Below are 25,361 nucleotides of genomic sequence, written 5' to 3'. Positions count from 1 at the left end.
TAACTTGTCCTCTTTAATAAAATCCCTGTGTGCGTCCAGGTGTCTGTGTGTCTTCTGGTGACATGCGCATGCACGGGGCACGGTGCGATGCGCGATATTACTGTCAGAGAAAGTTACAGGCGTTTTGAGGAAATACAAACCAGTATTACTGCGAAAGGAAATTAAAGGTACACAATACAGTGACTCATATTACAGCCACATACAAGCCAGTATTACTGTCAGGGGAGATTAAAGGCATATTACTGACGTGCACGCCTGTATTACTGCCAGAGAAAATTAAAGGTATATTACGGACGTACAAGCCAGCGGATCATACAAGACAGCATTACTATCACAGAAAATTAAAGACACACAATACACGGCGGCAGCCCACAAAGAACAGTCAGCTCAGCAAGTAAACATCAACAAAAGAAAGGCTGAAAGAAAGAAAAATACGACCAACAAAAAGAATGAGGTCAAAGTCCCTTGCCATTTAATATAGACTGTTCCTACAAATGTTTATGCACTACTGTGATCCCTCGCTATATCACGCTTCGACTTTCACAGCTTCACTCTATCGCGATTTTTTCTCATACACGCTTACGTCACTACGCATGCGCTTTCTGAGAACTTTTATCTAAGCCCCACGATGGCTCCTAAACGTGCTGCTTTTTCTAAGCCTTCTGACAATGAAACTAAGTGCTAGAGGAAGATGCTTACCATCCAGGAGAAATATGGCAATACCCTACAAAAGCCTCCTCACACATATGAAAAGACAGCACCAGCAACTGCCTATCAAGATGTTCTTCAGCCGCGCACCCAGACACCCACTGCCTACTCCTAGTACTCCTTCAGCAGAAGAAGACAATGACGCACCTGCTGAAGATACCTCACCACCTTGTCACGCTTGGGTCACAGATTTGCACAGAGATACAGGAGGTTGTAGAAAAAAAAGAACTTTATTCAAAGCACTGCAAACAAACATTTGTCTCTTTTCAAAAGTTTAAATGTGCTCCATGACAAGTCAGAGATGACAGTTCCGTCAGGAGTAGAGAATGTGAGAGAGAGAGAGAGAGAGAGAGAGAGAGAGAGAAACAAAGCAACCAATTCCAAAGCTGAGAGGCGCTGCATAATACTTTTAAGTAAGCGGAGTACCGCATGAGAGGTTTATCGCGCGTTATAGCGCAAGTAAAAAGGGTAAGGAGCAATGTGAAGGTAGACTGTCAGCTGTTTCAGGGGTTTTCCCAGGGGCATCTGTGTCCTCTGAGGGTGCGATCAGCGCTCCAGCTTACAACCTGAAGACTCTCCTACTGAGCTCATGCCTTCATAGGTTAGTGGTTGTGTGTAAGAACTGTGTGTGTGTGTGTAATTAAATGTACAGTACAATAATAATAATATGATATTTGTAATGTCTAATATGTCTTATTTTGTCTAATATATTGGGTAATACAAGTGAAATGGTGACTAAAGGGTGTTATTTCATGTCTAGAGGGCTCTAATAATGTTAAAAACGTATTTAGAAGGTCGTAAACAGGTTTTCTATACTCTAACTGCGAAAATATTCGATTTATAAATAAATGAATTTTCGTGAAGTAGGATTCTTTATCGAGGTAGAGTCTGGAACGGATTAACCGTGATAAAGAGGGTTCACTGTACTGTTCTAGCGCCCGTTATTGTAATGGGCTAAATGACTAGTTTTTCTATAACAATCTAGATAAAATTTTTATGCCCTGGCAGTGGTAAATAGCTTTGGTTTTATATTTGATATGATTACATTACATTAATGTTAAAGTTGAGATTTTTGAGAAGTTGTATATTGTAACTGATACTATGTAAAGGGAATACTGCTGTTAAAAAGCACTTTATTTGTTTAAAGTGTTTGCAAATCACATACACGCAGGTCTAAATCAGTTCATAAGTCAGCCATTATCATGGGCAAATAAATCTGACTAGATAAATTATCCCTAAAAACTTGTTACCTTTGTATATGACCTTTTGCGCAGTCATCAAGCAGTGCCAAACAAGTTTTGTTGTGTCAAACCATTAAGCTATAAATACACTATAACACATAAAATTTAGAGTTTTCTTTATGCAGAGAGTGATCATACCTTATAGCACACATACTGTGCTTTGGTTTATAAACTTTTCATGCTACAACAGGTAGCCAATATAAACTGATGGAAAAAAAAGTTCTTCAGTACAAATACATAGCGTTGACCCCTTTAAAAAAGAACCTAAAATAGGCTGTACATCATATTTATCACTTTTGAGGTCAAATAGGTTTGTCACGTCAACACACACTGAAATTATTATATGCATGAACCATCATTTAGCTGGTTTGGCTGAATTTCCCTTTTTGATCGAGGGTGTCGTCATTTCCCACTTTCTCCAAAATATTGCAAAAGGATGGGTCAGAGTTGCCATATATATATATATATATATATATATATATATATATATATATATATATATATATATATATATAAAAATATATATACAGTAATCCCTCCTCCATCACGGGGGTTGCGTTCCAGAGCCACCCGCGAAATAAGAAAATCCGCGAATTAGAAACCATATGTTTATATGGTTATTTTTATATTGTCATGCTTGGGTCACAGATTTGCGCAGAAACACAGGAGGTTGTAGAGAGACAGGAACGTTATTCAAACACTGCAAACAAACATTTGTCTCTTTTTCAAAAGTTTAAACTGTGCTCCATGACAAGACAGAGATGACAGTTCCGTCTCACAATTAAAAGAATGCAAACATGTCTTCCTCATCAAAGGAGTGTGCGTCAGGAGCAGAGCATGTCAGAGAGACAGAGAAAAGCAAACAAATCAATAGGGCTGTTTGGCTTTTAAGTATGCGAAGCACCGCGGCACAAAGCTGTTGAAGGCGGCAGCTCACACCCCCTCCGTCAGGAGCAGAGAAAGAGAGAGAGAGAGAGAGAAAGAGATAGAGAGAGACAGAGAAAAACAAACAACCGAAAATCAATACGTGCCCTTCGAGCTTTTAAGTATGCGAAGCACCATGCAGCATGTCACTTCACAAAGCAGCTGAACAGAAGGGAGCAAAGTGAAGATAATCTTTCAGCATTTTTAGATGAGCGTCCATATCGTCTAGGTGTGCGAACAGCCCCCTGCTCAATCCCCCTACGTCAGGATCAGAGAAAGTCAGCGCAAGAGAGAAAGAGAGAAAAGTAAGTTGGGTAGCTTCTCAGCCATCTGCCAATAGCGTCCCTTGTATGAAATCAACTGGGCAAACCAACTGAGGAAGCATGTACAAGAAATTAAAAGACCCATTGTCCGCAGAAATCCGCGAACCAGCAAAAAATCCGCGATATATATTTAAATATGCTTACATATAAAATCCGCGACAGAGTGAAGCCGCGAAAGGCGAAGCGCGATACAGCGAGGGATTACTGTATATATATATGCAAGCTTTTCCCATCAAATTTTTGTTCATAAATCCTGACTTTTGTGTGGAAAGCTGTGAATGCACTTTGAGCCTCTTTTTGTGCATGCACAAGTTTTATAAATCTGACCCCAGGTGCAGTGATAATGGCCTTTCCTTAAGTCCAATACACAATGCAGCTGAAAAGACTGATCACATGGCTGAGATCAGTGTTGGAGGAGAAACAAAGCTGGACTGCCACTTTTATTTTCTGATCTCCTGATATATTCCAATTTATAATATTTACAAAGTGTCTCTCTACCCTGAAACAATCATCATGACTAGTATCCTGCCCAAAGATAAACTTTCTTCAGCTCTTAATTTAGCATCTACTGTACCTTTAAAGTGTATCATTCTCAGTATGCCTAAAATGCCCTCTTTCCTACAGCTGAGCACTCCCCTCACCACATTTTCCACATTTACTGTATAAATCTTTTCCTTTTTAGTGATTAAGAAAAATGGATAAAAGGTGGTACAATAAAAGCACATGGGACAAAAGGCAACACAAACCAGTCAGTCATTCTCTAACCTGCTTCGTCCTGAACAGGGTCGCGGGGGTGCTGGGGCCTATCCCAGCCAGCATAAGGTGCAAGGCAGGATCGCCAATCCACCTAACCTGCATGTTTTTTGACTGTGAAAGGAAACCAGAGCACCCACAGGAAACCCACACAGGGAGGACCCAGAACAGAAACCCAGGTCTCCTTACCGCAAGGCAGCAGCCCTACCACTGCACCACAGTGCCACCCGGCACCACAAATACTTGTAAGAATACCTGTAATGTGCGATCTTTTGTAAGCGGAAACCATCCATATGTTCTTACTAATTGATGCACTTGGAGATTAAGTTGGACATATTTTGAGTAGAACATGATAAAAAATCCCTGCCAGGTAATTATTAAATATTCAGATGATTTCAGTAGATACCAGCATAATGTACTACATTTGTATATACTTCTCAGTTTAACAAAAAAAAAAAAACATGTACCAATGATTAATTGTGCACACAGGTGTACCTCTTTTAACTACCAACACATTTGTTAAAGCTGTACAACTGAAATTAATTTAACTTCACTCTGGACAAAATCCTACAGAAAGAAATTACAGAAAGTCCTCATACAAGTCTACACAAAAAGACATCACTTTCAGGATGGTGATAAAGTTCATAAATGTAAAACACATTTCAATAGATAGACAGACTTTTGTCTGAACACACATCAGAATGACTATAAAGCAAGAAAAATCAAAAATATAAATGTTCTGACTTGGTTGTCACAGTCCCAGTGAGGCATTACTGCTGATTAATGAGACTGTATTGCTGTTGGTATAAAAGAGCCCCAGTAGCAATTCTTGACATGCTTCTACTGAATAATTCATTGGCTGAAAGTACTCAGTGTCAGTGTGCCAGAGAGAAGTTGTGCAGCATTGATTATTGCAGCATCTCCCTCCACCGCAAACTTACTGCTCCAGGTGCATGGTTTCCTCTAGCATAATTTTTCAAGGTGAAAAATATATCTCCAAGCACTATTATTGACACTCCTGAATTTTAATGCCCAGGTTAAATTACTATGTCTGTTCTGTGGACAACTAAACAATATTCACTCAAAAAATTTCAGTAATTTTTATCATGTATGCACATGACACAGCACTAAAATTGAATAATGCTGAATGTTGATTGGCATTGTGAATTTAGTAGTAACATGCAGGTGGGTTTTGATAAAATGCAATGTACTAGAGTCACTTCAGTTCAGATTCTCTTGTGAATAAAGCACAAAGGAGCCTATTCATAAGGACCATTTTAATCAACTGAAGTAATCCCACAATACCTGCATTGCGCAAAATAATAAAATATGAAGAATGGAAGAAGAAATAAACCTATTGCACATGCCTTTTAAGACACAAAATCTTGGAAAATGTGCATTGTATAGACTATATAGTAAAAAATGAAGAAAAACTGACAAAAAAAATAAGTATTCAAAGAGATATTCTTTCCAATGCCTTTCGTTTCCTATTAAGCAAAAACAAGAAAAAATAACTAGACTTTAATATTTCCTTTGAAAATGTCTTTGCAAACATTAAAAAATATTATATAAAGACAAACTAAAGAAAATATACATCTCAGTTGACCAAATACTGCCTCAACAAAAATGATCAAAACAAGTCCAACAATCCAGACAACCAATGAAAGCTTTCACTCTTGTCACAACTGAAATTAAGAGATCTTAAGAACATACTTTTCAATTTTTAAAAGCCTCTTTCTACAGAAATTGATGGACTATTTTTTTTTAAATACTGTAATGAAGAATTATTATTATATTGTACCAACAAAACATTTTACATTCAAAAGGTTTCTTTTACTTTTTTGTCTCAAGCATGCCTCCAAAACACAAACAGCACATTTTCTTAAATAAGAAACTTTACAGTGGATATATTTGGTAAGGTCTGAGGACTTTTACTTTTGGACCAGTTCCGCACAACAACGGCTAGGTATTTTTTATAGCAAATGCTTACTTTAGAACACAACTGACTTTAAAAATATAAAACTTATCCATTGACAGATGGTCTTAAAGCTTCTGATCTGCCAAATCTGGCATGTCTATCATTCAAACATGTTAGCCTCAAGGGAAAGAGTGGAGACAAAAGAATGCACTCGTTCGGGATTCTCTAACCAACAGCAAGTTATATCGCCAGTAAGCTAAAGTGGTTTGTCAGGAATACTTTAACAGAGATTAACAATTGGCTGGATTACAATGTATTGTATATGTGGCATTATTTAACAGGCTACCATGTGACAGCACATTATGAAATCTGGGCAGACCCAACAAAGACTTCTATAACAAAATAATGCAAATCTAAGACAAAATACCACAAAAATGATAGATATGAACCAAACATAATAAAACAATTCAGCAGTGAACAAGGAGGCTCTAATTAAACATTCTAAAAACAAAAATGGAAACAACATGTATATATGAAAACAAAACATGCCTGAGGGCTACATAGTGATTGTTTTAGCATAAAGGCTTTTTATTAATATGGTCATTAATGAATTATGTATAGTAAAATTCTTGCTTGCATAATTTGTTAAATGCCTAGTCTACCTAGAGTATTTGAAGACTAAGACAATTTATGGAATAAGTCAAAAGTACAACAGTCTCTGGTTCACGGATACTGTACACACAATTCAAACACACAATGTATTAGAAGAAAGCAGAAAAATTAAACTGGTGTAGCCTCTGCACCAAGCAACAGTTTAGTAGACAATCAGCTTTGGTGTAGTTTTCCACCCCCTAGCAGTTTCAACAGAGTTATTCCCATGTGTAAAGACAGACCGGAGGCTGTCTAAAGGAAAACTTTAAGAATTAACTGATGACTCATTGAGTAAACAAGGTTACACTTAGTACTGCAAACCATTCATCAATCATTCACTGTGCTTTTTACCCAAGCAACTATTACCTGTTGAGAACTTCTGTTAAAAACAGAGCTTTCCAAATCTGTGATTACCTCATAAAGTAATTTTCACAACTTGTCTAAGTACAACTTCAAAATTGAACTCAAGAGAAATTTGTAAATATTATTTTTGAAATCTATGCAAGTAGTGTCCTAAATATCTAATATGTTTTATTATTAAATCAACTGAATATACAAATTAAACGATTTTGTGAAAAGTGGAACAGTATAATTAGCAAAAAAGCCTTGCACTTTCTTTAGTCTACTTTCTCAAATGTGTATGTATGATTTGAAGAAAAGAAAAGATCAGAAAGTAAATTTCCAGGTGTCTCAGGCACAGACCATTGTTCACAGCCAATAAACAACAACAAAAGTAGTAACAACTTGATGACAACTATGGTGTTCAGCTGTTAATAGCAAAGATTTTACCTGCAACACATTATAAGTATATACAGTAGATAATTAAACATTGTACATTTTAATTCAGTTTAGGAAAACTTAATAGAATGTGTTCAGTTTGTCAAGCAGGTTTTTCCACTGGCAAGCTGACAGCATAATTTCCATACATTTACAGTTAAAACTACAATTTAAAAAATATAAGTTGATTAACCCCTAAATAGCAGGCAAAATTATTTTGGCATGATGAAGCAAAAAAAAAAAAAAGTGAAAGCACATTTTTTTCAATAGCAAGATGATAAGGGATGTGTGTTTTTTATTTATTGTTACAGAATAAATAACTCATTGTAATCTGTGTCATTGCCAGCTAACTACAAAAGCTCACAGGTAATACTGCTTGTAATGGCCAGTCAAAGATTAAGTACAATATTGTCACATCATTTAATTGAAAGAAAATAGTGTATGAATCCATTTTAACTAAACAGAAAATACTTTTTAGTTAAATAAAAAAAGATAAAAACCAAGATTACAACATTCTCCAACTGTGACCCTAGACCCTAATTCCATATATGGTCTATCCGTGTGTCTGATAGCTGCAGGCATCATGGCCACTTTTGGAGACTCTCTTGCAATATTCCCTAGGTGACACACATATTGTGGGAATAAGGCATAGTGTGAGAAATACACAACAATGTGAATATGAAGTAAAAAAATGAAAAAGAAGTTACATTTGAAAAAGTGGTAATTTTCATATTTGAAACTTAGGCAAAATAAAGTTTGTCCCTTGTAAATAATTAACACATATATACGCACACACATATAAATAGTTATCAGGTTTATTTAGCCTAGAAACCCGCATGGCAAGAGCTTTTCTCACTTCCTGTGAGCTGCCTACCTATGATCACCCCCCAGAGGAATGCATGTCCTTGCAATAGGCCCTGCAGTCCAACTGACCCCATCCTTTTCTAGACAGGAATGTGCTTTACCCATATATGGAACATTCCAGATGGTAAAAAGTGTAATGACTTAATTAAGACCAATCCCCTCACCCCCTCAAATACCCAGAGAGGGGGGGTGAGGTTGTTGAGGAGTAAAGGGCATGTGTTTATCTGGCAGTAACACGAAAATGTCCATCCCTATGGTCTTCTTTATTATAAGTATCTTTAATGATCATAGTGCTAATATGCTCAAATACAGAGACATTCACAGGTTATGTAGCATCTACATATGTATATACTAAACTAATACCATGACTTGCATTTAAGTATTGTATGCCAAATGATAAAAAGACTACTTGAAAACTGGTTGTAGCAATTTTTAATTTCTTGCCAGATAATTGGCAAGGCTTCCATGTTAATTATGAAAATAAACCATTCTTAACCATCTCCCCCAAAATATTCAGCCTGCCAATGTGTGTTATGAAGGCATAGTGTACATAGTAATGTCAAAAATCATTTTAAATCCTTTTGATGCTTAGGTTGCCCGCAGCTGGCATATTCGTCCTTGAACCTAGGAATATGATAGTCATGTCCTGAGATGGATTGGGCAATGAGGACACAAGAAACAGAAAGAGATGTTGCAAAGTGTACAGTGCTTTTATTAACAACCAAATCAGTTCAAAGTAAAGTCAAATCATTCATTAATGCATAATTTTTAATAAATAATCTCAGGAATCCAGTGTGCTGGTGAAGGCTAAATACCTTAATAAATAAGTAAATACATTGCCACCTCCAAAAAAATTTTTTAAATCAGTTAAAAAGAGTCAGGATCAGTCTCTGGTCTCTTTAAACACCATCAGAAGCCTCTGTCCTTCCTTCTAAAACTGATGTCTCCTCTGCATACCTTTTTCAGTCTCCTCAGCAAAAGAGACGTCCTCTAATGGGTGCAGTTAACCTTTTTATTCAGCTTGTGTCCCAGCCACCATCTTTTGGCATCTGCGGGTATTCCACAATCCACGTTCCCTTCTCCCGCTGCCATCCTTTAGTGTCTGCAGGAATCTCTCCAAGCAGTAGGTCACACCTGCTACTATGGACACTCAGCAGGAGATATCCTACCTCAAAGCACCACTGATCTGTTCAGGACAACATTGCCAATTATATGCTTCTTTACTGCAGCAGCAATAGTTCAGTCACCATCATGTTTCTTTTGTCCTATCCTTTTAACCTGCTTTTCTTTTCCTTTATTTTCTCATGTTTTCTGATTTATCCTCTTCAGACTCCTTTTATACTAATGTGGGTGTGGTGTCCTAATTACTATCTGATATGAAACAGCTAACCTTATCAAGCAATTGGCTTGCTCCCACACCGAACACACCATGGCTGCACTCACAAAATACACAATTTTTATTATAAAAATCCACTCACTGCCATGGACACCTAACTTGCATTACCACAATCCTTGTAAAACATTATTAAACGTACAGAACATGTTTACTCTTTATCCTTCCTCATGAAGTAGTAATATGAAGAGGTTGCTGAGCAAACAATAAAACATTTCTGAAATTTATATGCTTTAAGTGCTTTCTCTTGTATAAAGACAACGGCCACTGCATTTATAAAATCAAGAAAACTGCATTTATTTTGTCAATGTATACAATGTTTTCCCTATTCAAAATGTATACTCCATGATTATCACTTTAAAAGTTTCAAGTACTCACTCCATACATACATTATTGTATTTGCATTTTTTTTTTTTTTTTTTTTTTTACAAGGGATCTATTCTCTTCATATTCATTCCTTCTACAATTGAAAAGGGTTCTTGAGGTTTTTGGTCTTATGCCCACCCCTGCGCCTTTCCAAATATTTTGGAGTAAACACAGGTATAATTAATGTACTATGGCACCCAAGAGCTATTTTAATATCATATTTACCTAAGATTGCTCACCATAAAATACTTTATTTAAAAGTAAAGACATAAGAAACATTTCAGACAAATTCATTTATAGTGTACCTAAATACATTTAGAAAAACTAAAGAATGACCTTCCAATTAACTGAATCCTAAGAAAACTTTACAAAATGTATATATATAATATATATATATATTATAACACACACGCACACACTAGGTGGTTTGCCCCTGGCTCGCTTCGCTCGCCCACCCCCCCCCCCGGCCTGTGCAACATGCCAACCACTTCGCATCTCTGCCGCTTGCGCTGTGAAGAGGGGGGCTGAACGCACCCCAAGGAGATGCGGTCGCTCCCCCGAAACCCCCTCTTAAATGGTGATACAATGGGAAACAAATAGTTTTTTTTTTTTTTTTTTTTTACTGCATCTGCATCACGCACGTCACTCCCAACATTTAAAAGCCTGTAGAACAGCTGTCCTACTCTTTGTCTTTTATTTCCAGCCCCAGGCATGGTTAAATCTCTTGGCACAAAGTCTCGTCTCACGGGACGCAAGTTCTTGATATTTTTTAGTTTATAATTTAAAAATAGAATAAGAATCTGAAAATCTAACAACATCACATTAAAGTTCGATAAACTCTGAAAAGAATGATACCAAACATATATATGTAAGTTTTAAAATAAGCCCGATTTAAAGCGTGACAAAAAAAGTCACATAACATCGTTGCACTTTTAGGCTTAGGATTTATTATATACTAGTCATTAAGCCCGTTACAATAACGGGCGCTAGAACAGTAGTCCATAAACAATAGTAGGAATAGTCTATATTAAATGGCAAGGGACATTTTACCTCTTTAATTTTTTTCTGTAAAATGGCTGTAATTTTCTCTGACAGTAATACTGGCTTTGCTGTCAGTAATATGCGTCCCAGCAACTGATGTAATGTACTCGAAAATAAATCTACTTTTAAAAGTCATCCTATTTTAATATCATGAAAAATCGTATATTTAGGAAAACCCCTTCAACAACTGACACTTTACACTTTACCGGGCCAAGATTCTTAATCGCAAATCTGACATCCTCAGAGTGAACACTTACACAACAACAAACACTAATCCCACCTCTTTGGGGAAGCTGGTCTCTGCATCTCAGTACTCTATTGGATTTTTCGTGTTTTATGTTTTAGGTCTTACCTCATTTACCGAAATCCGATTGGATCGGCCGCACGATATTTTATAGCTCCCGCCCTCTCTATCTTGTGTGATGCGTCAGGCGGCGTTTGAAGCATCTGCTTTGAAGCATCGCACCATGCCCCGCGCATGCGCACTTCACCAGAAGACACACACACACGGACACTGGACGCACACAGGGGTTTTATTAAAGAGGATATATATATATATATATATATATATATATATATATATATATATATATATATACACACACACACACACACACACACACACATATATACACATACACAGTACTGTGCAAAAGCTTTAGGCAGGTGTGAAAAAAATGCTGTAAACAAAGAATGCTTTCAAAAATTGAAGTGTTAATCATTTATTTTCAATCAATCAACAAAATGCAGTGAATGAACAAAAGAGAAATCTAAATCAAATCAATATTTGATGTGACCACCCTTTGCCTTCAAAACAGCATCAATTCTTCTAGGTACACTTGCACACAGTTTTTGAAGGAACTCGGCTGGTAGGTTGTTCCAAACATCTTGGAGAACTAACCACAAATCTTCTGTGGATGTAGGCTTCCTCACATCCTTCTGTCTCTTCATGTAATCCCAGACACACTCGATGATGTTGAGATCAAGGCTCTGTGGGGGCCATACCATCACTTCCAGGACTTCTTGTTCTTCTTTACGCTGAAGATAGTTCTTAATGACTTTGGCTGTATATTTGGGGTCGTTGTCCTGCTGCAGAATAAATTTGGGGCCAATCATACGCCTCCCTGATGGTATTGCATGATGGATAAGTATCTGCCTGTATTTCTCAGCAATGAGAACACCATTAATCCTGACCAAATCTCCAACTCCATTTGCAGAAATGCAGCCCCAAATGTTCAAGGAACCTCCACCATGCTTCACTGTTGCCTGCAGACACTCATTATTGTACCGCTCTCCAGCCCTTCGACGAACAAACTGCCTTCTGCTACAGCCAAATATTTCAAATTTTGACTCATCAGTCCAGAGCACCTGCTGCCATTTTTCTGCACCCCAGTTCCTTATGTTTTCGTGCATACTTGAGTCGCTGGGCCTTGTTTCCACGTCGGAGGTATGGCTTTTTGGCTGCAACTCCTCCATGAAGACCACTTCTGGCCAGACTTCTCCGGATAGTAGATGGGTGTACCTGGGTCCCACTGGTTTCTGCCAGTTCTGAGCTGATGGCACTGCTGGAAATCTTCCGATTTCGAAGGGTAATAAGCTTGATGTGTCTTTCACCTGCTGCACTAAGTTTCCTTGGCCGACCACCTCGTCTACGATCCTCAACGTTGCCCGTTTCTTTGTGCTTCTTCAAAAGAGCTTGAACAACACATCTTGAAACCCCAGTCTGCTTTGAAATCTTTGTCTGGGAGAGACCTTGCTGATGCAGTATAACTACCTTGTGTCTTGTTGCTGTGCTCAATCTTGACATGAAACCGTCTTCCACAACCTCACCTTGGTAGCAGAGTTTGGCTGTTCCTCACCCAGTTTTAAGCCTCCTACACAGCTGTTTGTTTCAGTTAAGGACCGTGTTTCAACCTACGTGCGACATTGATGATCATTAGCACCTGTTTGGTATAACTGGTTGATCATACACCTGACTATAATCCTACAAAATCCCTGACTTTGTGCAAGTGTACCTATAAGAATTGATGCTGGTTTGAAGGCAAAAGGTAGTAACACCAAATATTGATTTGATATAGATTTTTCTTTTGTTCGCTAACTTTGCATTTTGTAAATTGACAACAATAAACAATCATTATTTATATTTCTGAAAGCATTCTTTGTTTATAGCATTTTTTCACACCTGCCTAAAACTTTTGCACAGTACTGTATATTTTATATATATAATTATAAATATATTTGAAGACCTCAGCTTGAAATTACTTCAGAAATAAATACCCTACTGCATAAAAATTTCCATAATTACAAATTATAAATAGGTAAAGTTCTATCAATTTATAGACAATTTATTTTCTCAAGATGAAAAATCTAAATGCAAACATAAAAGCAGTTTTCTAAACAAGTATATTTAACCACTTAAATAATCAGAAACTTCCCTTAGATTCATCATATTAATCACTCTACACTAAAATATCAAGCTTAATATAAAATATACTTTTAGTCTTAAAAAGTTCAAACATATGCTTTCTTATTAAAATAAGAAGGGTGGCACATTGATGCACGGGTTAGCACTGTTGTCTCAGGAATCCAGCATCTGTAGAGCTTACAAATGGTTAATACCCATGTGGAGTCAATGGTTTTCTAACTGTCCCCGTGTGAGTGTAAGTGTAGTATGTGTGTGAATAACTCCTGCATTGGACTGGTGCCCTGTCCAGAGTTGGTTCCTGTCTTGCACATGATGCAGTAGGCAGTTTCCTGTGATTCAAAGGTGCTTTATAATGGGTCTGAGAATATTATGTTACTAAAATAAGAAAACGCCCCTTATCTTTTATGCGTCTATCGTTAAGCCACTATGAAAACAACTCTGCTGCAGTTGGTCCTTAATGACTTTTGTACTGGATATCTGTACTAAATAGTTCCTTCTACAATCAATTTTTGTATGAAGCAAATCTTTGAGTACTTGTTTACCTACTATATTTTGTTAAGAATTTGTTCTGGCCAGGGTGTAGCGGGAATAACAGAATTAAAACCTGCAAGGAAGGATTGTAAATTCAACTTAAATTTACAACTCAGGGAAATGTAACCTTCAGGGGCTTACACCTACATATTGTATAATACAAATTACCATTGATCATACTCCACAAAGATGGAACTTTGGGAAAAGGCACTTTAGAAAGTAATGGGCTACTTTCTGCCAGAAAACGTGCTTGGGTTCTGCTGGAAGAAAGACCAGAATCATAAAGCTTAGATCTTGTATAACTAGTTTATAATCAGAAATCACCCACATGAAATTCCAAGAAAAAAATACCAAGAGATGTATTATACTATATAGTGATGCAGTAGTTTGCGCTGCTGCCTCACAGATTCTGTGTCTTAGCTTTGAATTTTCAGCCAGCTGTTATCTGTCTGGAATTTACATGTTCTCCCCATGTCTGTGTTGTGGTTTTTTCCAATATCCCCAAAGCTATGCACATTAACTTAATTTTGTTGACCTCAATGTGAATGAGCCGGATGTGACGATGAGGGTTCTGTTCCATGCTCCCATCGGCTGTTAGGGAGCCCTTGAACCCAACACCATCGGTAATGTCACCGATGACCTAGACAGTGAGGCAATAACAATGAGACCCATGCGGGCTCTGCAACAGGCGAGACGCTCTTAATGCAGCTGACCTTCTCTACACTGTCCTGCTTCAGCTGTTTGGCTCGCCTCACCAACCCCTGGCTCCAGTAGGCTCTTCCAGACAGTGACTTGGGTTCCTCAGCAACCGGGGCGCCCACGCTGGGGAATACACACCCCAAGTCTTAACTCCCGCTGCCGTCCGCGGCCTTATGCGGAGAGTCATCCATCTTCTGGTCACTCCCGCCCTTCAAAACCAATGCTGCTGGAGCAACCACTACTACTACTCCTCGGGTGTCGGCCATACACCCAAGTTACTTGTACAGCTGCCCACGAGCCTACACTCGCTCGCTCTCCCGCACCGACTTTCTCTCGCCACTGCTTCCTGCCTCCTCCTGCAACCTCCGTTTCTTTTCCTTTTCTCTTCTACTTTTCTCTTTTTTTTACCTGCTCATGCTTCTCTATCAATACGTGCCCTCTCTCTGTGCTGTGGTTACTATTACACTGAAGGGGCTGGGGAAGCGGCGGTCTTGGAACAGAAGCTTGTCAATGTTGCATCCTCTTTTGCTTTATCCATCGCCTTTTCTTGTAAGAAGCGACGACGAAGCTCCTCTGCAAGGTGAGCTATGAACATTCTTCTTTTCTCAGTGCCCCCCCCCCCCCCGCGTGCATGCCTTGTACAGTACATGTGCATTTATTGACACCAAGTCAATCGTGATATAGCACAAGCAACCAGCCACCTGCGTTTTTCTGCTTGAACTGAATAAGCTCAAGCCTTCTGGTGCATGATGTCAACGCAGCACTGGGCAAAAAAGAAACAGACAAATATAGGTGACATTTTGAAGAAAGCATTTTATGACCTGAATAGCACCAATCAGAAAACATTGTCACACTAATGCAATATTATTTGAAAACGAACAGCGTCAGATCAGGTGTGAATTTATACTGGCGCTGTTAGTTAGAGTCAGAGTCAGGGAGAGCGTGAACGTGACTCTGAAAATAAAACTGAAAAAAAAAAAAGCTAACTTTTACAAATAAAAATACATTTACACTGGCTGTTACAGACTGAAATCAAATGTATGTTTTTATTCTAAAATAGTAAGAATAAGAGCAGCTCACTTCTCAAAACGGACTCGTCCGGGATCGAACCCGTGAAGTTTTGATTACCAGTCAACAGTTGATACCGTTGCGCCACCGAAGCGGTCGTAGCAAACGCGTGTCAATGTCGCACCCTAACGTGGATTCTTTTTCTTGAATAGAAGCGCACTTCTGTTATATTTGTACTTTTTGTGAAAGTGTTTATTTGAGATTTAGAATTCAGGCTTAACACATTATACACTTCATGTCTACATTTTGTCAATTATTACTAAAACATGAAAAATGTTTGTTTTAACGATGTGTTTACTGTACGTAGATTGTTGTAGACACGGAACACACATGAAATGCATGTGTTCCAAATAACAATATAGTATTATAAAAGGTGTCATTTTGCTTGACTTCTCACTCTATACAACTCCAAGCAACTGACACGCAGGTAAACAGACGTGAGCTGAGAAAACTGTGCAGCGGTGGGGGATGTGATAGCAGGCTGCTTGCTGCTTATCGACACATTTACAGGACAAAAGATGCTGATGGAGAGGTACGAAGTGATTTAAGGTGGGACAGATCTACAAGTTTTTTCGTAGGCTCTGGTAATTCTAGTGTTAAAAACATGCACTTTATGTACCCTACTAACACATGGAATTACATTCTATTATCGCTATTATTTTTTAGTATGATTCAGTTACAAAAATATTAAAAAAAAGAAAAATTTGATTACTATTTTTTTGATGAAATCACAAGAACATTTTAAAATACTTAAACCTTTCAAAACTGTTAAGTCTGCAAATGCATCTGAATGTTAAGTCATGCATACAGATGCAAACAGATTCAAATTATTTAATAATTTGCTCCATGATTAGGAGATTATTCTTTATATTCGTTACTTCATGATTTGTGACTCACACTGGTTATGCTCTACTGTACTTCAAAAATACTGCTACACTCTACCTATCTTATTTGGTATACCTAAGTAATAGCAACTGGTTCCACCAGCTGCACGTAAAATGAAGCTGTTCTATTTGGGAATGAGTTCAAAAATTGCTCAAAGTGCTACATGGGCAGGCTCGGTCATATTTGCTAAAATGCATCCCATTGATATTGCAAATCAACTGATGAGGGATCTCTACTATACACTGTTTAATCCCAAAAATTGCTCATGTGGATTAAGATGTGGTACCTGGCAGGCCACTGCATTAACATAAATTCACTGTCTTACTCCTAACAGTAGAACTTGGTGTGGTGTGTTGGTGAAAACAATAATTTACATTTGCGTGCACTGCTGCGATGATGGATGCACCTGACAGGCAACAATATGCAGATATTCAGTATCATTACAACACTGCTCTAACTATAGACAGACACAGTATGTGTTGGGGAAAACACACTCAACTCCATTATTTTGACATCACACAGTCTGTGCTGCTATTGAAACCTGGCTTGGCAGAACTATGTAGTTTTAACTTCTTTCGGCTGCTCCAGTTAGGGGTTGCCACAGCAGATCATCTTCTTCCATATCTTTCTGTCCTCTGCATCTTGTTCTGTTACACCCATCACCTGCATGTACTCTCTCACCACATCCATAAACCTTCTCTTAGACCTTTCTCTTTTTCTCTTGCCTGGCAGCTGTATCCTTAGCATCCTTCTCTCAATATACTCAGCATCTCTCCTCTGCACATGTCCAAACCAACGCAATCTTGCCTCTCTGACTTTGTCTCTGAACCGTCCAACTTGAGATGAACCTCTGATGTCCTCATTTCTTATCCTATCCATCCTCGTCACACTCAATGCAAATCTTAGCATCTTTAACTCTGCCACCTCCAGCTCTGTCTCCTGCTTTCTGGTCAGTGCCACCGTCTCCAACCCATATGGTCTCACTACCGTCCTGTAGACCTTCCCTTTCACTCTTGCTGATATCCGTCTGTCACAAATCACTCCTGACACTCTTCTCCACCCATTCCACCCTGCCTGCACTCTCTTTTTCACCTCTCTTCCACAACCCCATTAATCTGTACTGTTGATCCCAAGTATTTAAACTCATCCACCTTCGCCAACTCTACTCCCTGCATCCTCATCTCCCACTTCCCTCGTACATATCCCGTACAACTCTTACATACTTCTCTGCCACTCCCGACTTCCTCATACAATACCACAACTCCTCTCGAGGCACCCTATCATATGCTTTCTCCAGGTCCACAAAGATGTAATGCAACTCCTTCTGGCCTTCTCTATACTTCTCCATCAACACCCTCAGAGCAAACATCGCATCTGTGGTGCTCTTTCTTAGCATGAAACCATACTGCTAATCATCACCTCACTTCTTAACCTAGCTTCCACTACTGTTTCCCATAAGTTCATTTCTGTGGCTCATCAATTTTATCCCTTTGTAGTTACTACAGTCCTGCACATTCCCCTTATTGTTAAATATCGGCACCAGTACACCACTTCTCCACTCCTCAGGCATCCTTAACTAAAGATTCAAAAGACCAGATGGATGGATGGATGGATGGATGGATGGATGGATGGATGGATGGATGGATGGATGGATGGATGGATGGATGGATAGATAGATAGACACTTTATTAATCCCAAGGCGAAATTCACAAGACCAGGCAACATTTATCAACTTTCCACTATCCTCCTTAACCCACTGCAACTACACTTTGTATTTTTTTTAAATTGAAAATAGTGAATGTCAATTGCATCACTAGCAGACATACCTATTCTATGACAACTTTCAAAGAGTTGTGCATCCAGACATGACTCTTTCAGAAGCACTATTGCATTCAGCTATAAGGCAAATTGACTAGAAAACATCTGTTGTTTTCCATATTTCACATTAGCCTCTATCAACCCCTTTCATCAATGGTCTATTTCTGACCACAGAACTGCAATTGGTGGTATGTTTTTGAGCCAAGATGGCACAGTCTCAGAACATTCATTACAATGTTATACATGATCAAACCCAAGCAAGCTTGCTACTCCTGACACACTCACATTAGTGCACATGACTCCAATAACATGCTGCATTCAAACCCACTTCAGTCTTTGGATTTAAATGGTTATTCTCCTTTAATTTACACAAGCACCGTGCTTTTCTGTTTTAAATACCATTGACTGCATATATGATGCTGTCACTGATTGATCAATGAATCCCATATTGAGAATGCCCTCACTATGCACCCAAAACCCCCAATTACCCCCTCTGAAGCTGCAGAAAATGAAACAGAGAATGGACCTTGCAACATATTCCAAGCACCTCATTTCAGGTACTTTAACTTGCAGTCTTTCAGTCCCTGATCTTGTAACCGTAGACAGTGGAGGGGAGAGATATTGACAGAAAATGAATGTTCAATAACATATAGTCAAAAGTTAAACACCTAATGGTCTTACATCACATATAGGAGGCATAGCTTATTCTATACAAAGGAGAAAATGCCAGTGCTGCACTATACATTTAATGATACTGAACTTTCACAGGAGACATAAGAACATATAAAATTTGACAAACAACAGACCATTCAGTCCATCAAGCATGTTTGTCTAGCTAATAGCTAAGCTGCTCCAATATCTCATCCTAATACTAAGCAAGCAGATATTCCCTAGTACATCTATAACAAGAGTTGACTGGAAAACAGTTGAGGTATAGGCCGCATATGCCAAATGTCTTCTAAAAACTGTTGCACTTATTTAAAGTTCTAATGAAGAGAACCAGAAAACCTATATGGCACTATTTGGAAATCAATATACATGTTAAAGTCAAGTTACTTTTAGTTACAACTGATATGCTTTGAATGGAACAAGTAAGTGTGATTAAGGCACATGATTACTTGCTTGTCAGTCATTCTACAGTGATATTTGGCTTCCAGTCACAAAGGTTAAACACCTCATGTGCTCAACAAAGAAGTGTAACTTGAGAGTCTTTAGAACTGCTATAGCCTGAAGAACAATTAATGATTTACAATAAGAAAAACAAAGTCTTGTATGCAATTTCCAAAAGCACACATTGTTATAAAATAGTGATGTGTAAACTAAAGGACATATCTTAAGATAAAAAAACTCTAAAGTGTGAATTTGTAGATGCCGCACTTAAAAACCCAAAACATAACAAAAACCTTGGAGAAGGTGGGATTCGTCAGAATTTCTCCATGTACTTCGTTTACCTTATACAGTGTAAATAAATGAAGGTAGTAGACTTCTTATTATGAATTCTCTTGAAGATGCAAGTTTCCTCTCATATTTAATGCTGATAGGTTGAGTGGCAACAATAAATCAGTATAGACACATAAACGTGTCCTGTCATCAACTGATGGGCCATTTTATAATAATTTCTTCTTTGCAGCTAAATGTCCCAAAGTAGGTTTCAGCTATTCATGACTTTGCATTAGAAAAGCAGGTTGAGAAAACGATTGATGGTTGTTTTTGGTATAGCTATTACAGAATACAAAATACTTAAATTGACGGCATTGAGTCTATATGTCTTCATTGTAAATAAATTCAAAATACATTTTTGAATGGATCACCTAACAAGTTTCAATTATGTTGAGCCTTTAAATCTATCTAGAAGTATAGTTCTTATCCTTTGATATATTTCATAAATAATACATTAAGTATTAAAATGGCATTTTACTATTTTTACTCTTAGGTTGCCCAATAATCTGTGTTACAAATTTTTTGGATGTGGAAGCAGGAATGCAGTACCCAGAGAAAAATTCACGCAGACACATGGAGAATGTGTAAACTCCACACAGGCAGCACTCAAAAGCAAGACAATGGAGATGCAAGCTTAGATTGAGAATAACTGCATGCATGAATGTGCTCAGCAATACAATGGCAGTAGATTCATTGTTGCCAACTTGTGCCCTATGTTAATGTCTGCTGGCAGCACAAAAAGGTCAAAAAAAAGGAATGGCCATATTCTAAGCAAAAACTGCATAATATCATGTCATTTACGTTTATTAAAAAAAATAATGAAATATTTTTAGATTTGTGACAGTTTTTAATACATAAATGCCATTTGTTGAATTGTTTTAATTTTCTCACTTATTAAAGTTAACTGCTATAATAGAATTCATATAGTGATAATAATGCCATTAAAAAAATGCGAAAAATCAACTTTAAAAATTAATGTGAAAAATTAACACATATTTGAGTGCTACTTCAATGTCATTTCTATCTTAAACAAACTCAACAAAAAGGCAGCTAAAACAGGAATACAAATGTATCCTTGTGTGTAAAACACAGTTACTTTGAAACAGAAACAAAACGTACTCAAAATACAAGAAGAAATAATTAGTATCCTGCTAAATGAAGAAATTGGTACTTGATTAGAGAACTAAACTGAATAAAAACATGAAGCTATGAGGGTAAACTAGGACCAAAGTTTAGAACTGTTCTTATTTTCATTTTTCTTTTCCACGATGAAGCAGCCTGGTGGTCCCACTACACAGTCTTTGGATGCCCAATTCAGTTTCCATCTGGTGTACCTTCTGTGTGAATTTTGAATGCTTTCCCTGTGTCTGTGTAATGCTCCTCTCACATTCCAAAGAGATTCTGGGCTGTTTGTCCCTCCGAGACTGTCATGAGACTAACACATGGCCTGTCCATGGCTGCTTGCGCCCAAAGCTGCTAAGCTCTCTTATACAAGCTAAAGCTAGATCAGGCAACTGATGGGTAGCTGTTCATCCAATATAATATTCTCTATCTCTGTTTGCATGTGGCACACTGTTTAGTTGTAATGTCTCTACAGCTCCAGAACCTGGCCCTTGCAATTTTTGTAATGTTTAAAGTTTACACAATGTTTCAGAGCCTACATAGAATTTTCTGTTGCTGCTCCAATATTCCAAACACTGTACATAATCAGAAGGATAACTCTTCTGTATGACTAAGTATGGTGTGTGTGCCCTGTGATTCCCTGGCTCTCTGTCCAGGGATGGTTCTTGACTTTTGGGTACACTGCTCCCCTGTGACCCTGAACTGGATTAAGTGGGTCTGATTACAGTTAACATCCGTTTCTCAAGCACGTTTGATGTTCGTTTATTTTTCCCTTCTCTGTTCCCCCGTGTTTATTAGTACAGCCTTGTGGCTTCTGTTTGTACTAATTTTCATTTTATTATACCCTTAAGTATGTCCGTTTGGCAATGCATTCTAATTATTTTAATTTTCCTACCAGTACTCTGTAACACTGGCAATTTACAAAAAAGTGGTATACTGTATAAAAAAAGCACATTATAGTCGCTTATAAAATTAAATTGAGAATTTAAAGAAAAGTTAAAGGATTTCAATTGCTGTAGAAAAATTAAATATGGCCTACACAGAAAACCACCAAACGAAATGGGAATATTACATTGTCCATGGTCTTGTAACATCCAAACACTACAGGGCACTTTTTAAACAAATACATAAATAACAATCTTAAACCTCCGCAGGCCTGGCAAGAATGTGAAACCAAACCTGTAGGAGGTAAAGTATACCCGGAATGATGCGATAGGGAGGTCTGACACTTCTTCCTGCAGGACACCCAAGTTGTCGCCTCCAACCGTTAATTACAAACAAATAATGCCATAAACACCCCAGCGCGTCCCCAGGTTGGCAAATTGGTACACATGTACCCGACTCATCAGCGTCTAATTGTATGGACTCCAAAGTTGGTTTCGCGATGTTAAATTTCTGTCGCGCGTCACGTCCAAATTACCTCAAACGTAGCAGTGGCAGCTCGGGGATTTTCATGCCGTTCTACACAACAGTCTCTTAATTACATAGAAGGCCAGGTTTCCTAGCATTTCTAGGCGTTCACAAACTGAAAAAAAAGTTAAAAATAAATATAAAATGATGCGCAGTACTTGACCCGATCTTCGTGGAGTAAAAACTGAACGGCGCGACGGACTAGTCTGCGGCCAGTCCTCCACATTCCAGCAGATTTTCAAAGAGTCCAGTTGCGGCGGCGTGGCTGTCCGTCCGTCACCCAGGAACGGAGGAACTTCGGAATGAGAGACTGACTGACTGACAGACAGACAGGCAGGCAGGCAGGCGGTGGCAGCGCGACTTGCGCCTCCCGAACGCCTTCTGCTGCCGCAAAGCCCCACTTCACACCAGAAACAAAGCGCGCCTTGTAACTGTATTAGTAGCGGGATGCGGTGACGTCCTGCAGCTACGAGCGCCCAGTTGTGCGGTATTAGTTGTGCGGAGTGGGACAGCATGGGAGTTGTCTCGGACGTTGGTTTTCTGCGCCCTCCGTTTGAACTTTATGCATGTATTTGTATAAAGACTCACAACTCAAAAGCTTTAGCCATTACCTCTTATCTCGTGAATCAGTCACGACCGTTGCTTTTTCAAATCCCACAGGACAGTCTCAAATTAAACATTAATCACCCACTCTGAAAACCCTGGAGGTCCAGTCTAAATAAATCGAACTGTTTTAAAGACAAGAACAGTTTGGTGATTCGAATATTTAAACAGAGATTACATTGTTTCCCAACTACTTACACAGTCGTCTACAGTATAAACATAGGGAATGGCCGAGGTTGGGAGGAAAAAAAAAGGTTTTGCATTTAACATACCTTGGATATGATCAGCGGTTCTCCGTGTTCAAGCCCTCCTTTCAAAGTGAACCCCCAAGGAGCTCCTCCTTGCAATTGGACATGAATGTGTTGAGCGGACAGCTGCGAATCTCCTGACTCCGAAGTCTGGTCCATCATCGGTGTTGCGCCCTGTCCGCGTTTGCTAAAATCCCCCTGCCTCCATCACAGCAAGAAGTACAGAATCATTGCTTCCACTTAACCAAAAAAAAGTTCAACTGGCCGCAAAGGAAATGACTCTGGCCGAACTCGAATGATTGATGTAATGGGGAACCAATCAAACGTCTTAACTGTTTTCAATTTTACCAGATTCTGCGCAGGGCTGCGCAGCCGTAGACGTCAGTTTCTTTGTTTTCTGTAGTATGCTGCTTGAAAGACGAAACTAGTTTTATTAGGCGTTTCGTTCAGTTCTGAAAAAACATATTAAAACACACTAACCAGAAGGAAATTATTTAAATTATTTAATATATCATCACTGACAGAAAGCACCACCACAAGTCTGTTTACAGAGCAATTTAGATTACAATGTTGAATCTTTCTGAAATTTAAACAGAATAAAATTAGTATGAATTATGTTAATCTAGGTTTGAGTAGCCTTAACAAAAAAAAAGACATGGTGACCCAGTTACCAGAGCTCCTGACTCACAACTCCAGAATCCTAGATTTGAACCCAAACCTGGACAATCACTGTATGTATGGTGTTTGCATGTTTTTCCTGTGTAAAAGTGGGTTTTCTATGTGTTCTGATTTTCTTCCCAAATCACAAAGATGTGTTGTGGAAATTAATTGGGAAATGATCCCTGTAAAAATGAGTGATATAGTGACTTATTTGATGTGTATTTGATAGTTGATGAGCCAAAAAACTGGTCTTTGAATTTCTCATCACAAAATTCACTAGGAAAAGTGTGCAAAATAATTATCAAGATATTCAGAAGTGGATATGATGGTTAAAATCATTGTGCATGTCTTCACTTAGGCTGCTGAGTCAGTCATTGTTCATCTGTCCATCCATCATCAAACCGACATAATCCAGTTTAGGGTCATGGGGTCAAAGCCTATACTTGCAGTATATGGTACAAGACAGGAAAAAACACTGGATGGAATGCTAGTTGGTCACTATTAAAGTATAATTGACTGGTTGGTAGATTGTGTTGTGCAATAGCTGTCAAAGAAAATCCCACATTACTTTCTGTTTCTAATAAAAGTTCATAGAACGAGGAACAAAGCAGCTGAAAGAATACTTTGATTTTAGAAGAATGTTCCAAATATTTAATTTCAGTGCATGTTACAGTATGTTCTAAGCCTAACTTCTCCTAGGTCATCAATCAGTCATTCAATGCTTATTTTATATAGCACCATCAAAAGAATTGCAAAGCTTAAGAAAACAGCTACAAATAAATAAATAATTCTGTACTTTACCATTTTGTGAGCTTTACTGTATTATTATTATATATATTATTAATGTTTTCATAGGCTGCAGGGCCCCTGTTCAAAGCTGCTGGCTGCTTTCTAGTTATTATTACAGTTTCAGTGATGGGCAAACTTTGCTCATGTGTAAACAAACGAATCAATTCACATTATTTGCAAATTACTTAAAGGTTCATTTCCAATGTTTGTGTAATGTGAGATAGCCATTAAGCATTAATGGAGGTGCAATTTTATGTCTAAAGGTACTAAATAAATACATTTAGACAGTAGGAACACATAGCTCTTATGACATTTTTGCAGTTTATGCTGCATGTGAACCTATATAAAAGTATATTTACAAAGTGCAAAGTCCATTTGTAATTGTTTGATTTAATATTATAACTGAAATCATATGAGGATGATTTTGAAAGCAGCAGTTATATGCAAAAAGGCTCAGCCTTTATTGTTTCCATTAATCCCACCATTTACTTAGAAGCAGTCAAAGTCTGAGTAGTCTGTGCTCTCTGCCTCAAATGACTCACTCTGTAACGAACTGCACAACTGTAAAAATGCCTTCTGTTACTAAATAACCTCTGTATGAGGAGACTGGTCCATCTTAGGCATCAAAAGATGCACAGAAAATTAATACTGGGGGGGCCAAAAGGCACCATGCTACATTGTCTGTCTTGTAGTGTGGTATACTG

At 38.2% G+C, this 25,361-nt stretch overlaps 1 protein-coding gene across 1 annotated transcript in view; it reads right to left on the bottom strand.

Annotated features, from left to right (window-relative positions):
• shroom4 (shroom family member 4) overlaps positions 1-23,712 on the bottom strand; it is a 143,012-nt gene extending 119,300 nt beyond the window's left edge. The window contains 1 exon segment of the mRNA XM_028815522.2: positions 23,233-23,712. Within this exon segment, the coding sequence (XP_028671355.2) occupies positions 23,233-23,367 (135 nt within the window). The 5' untranslated portion in view covers positions 23,368-23,712.
• Positions 23,713-25,361: the final 1,649 nt, after the last annotated feature.

This window comes from Erpetoichthys calabaricus, chromosome 12, assembly GCF_900747795.2.
Source record: "Erpetoichthys calabaricus chromosome 12, fErpCal1.3, whole genome shotgun sequence".
In the NCBI taxonomy this organism is placed as follows: Eukaryota; Metazoa; Chordata; class Cladistia; order Polypteriformes; family Polypteridae; genus Erpetoichthys; species Erpetoichthys calabaricus.
Note: the sequence above shows the minus strand (reverse complement) of the source record. Positions and strands in the feature narration are given on the sequence as shown.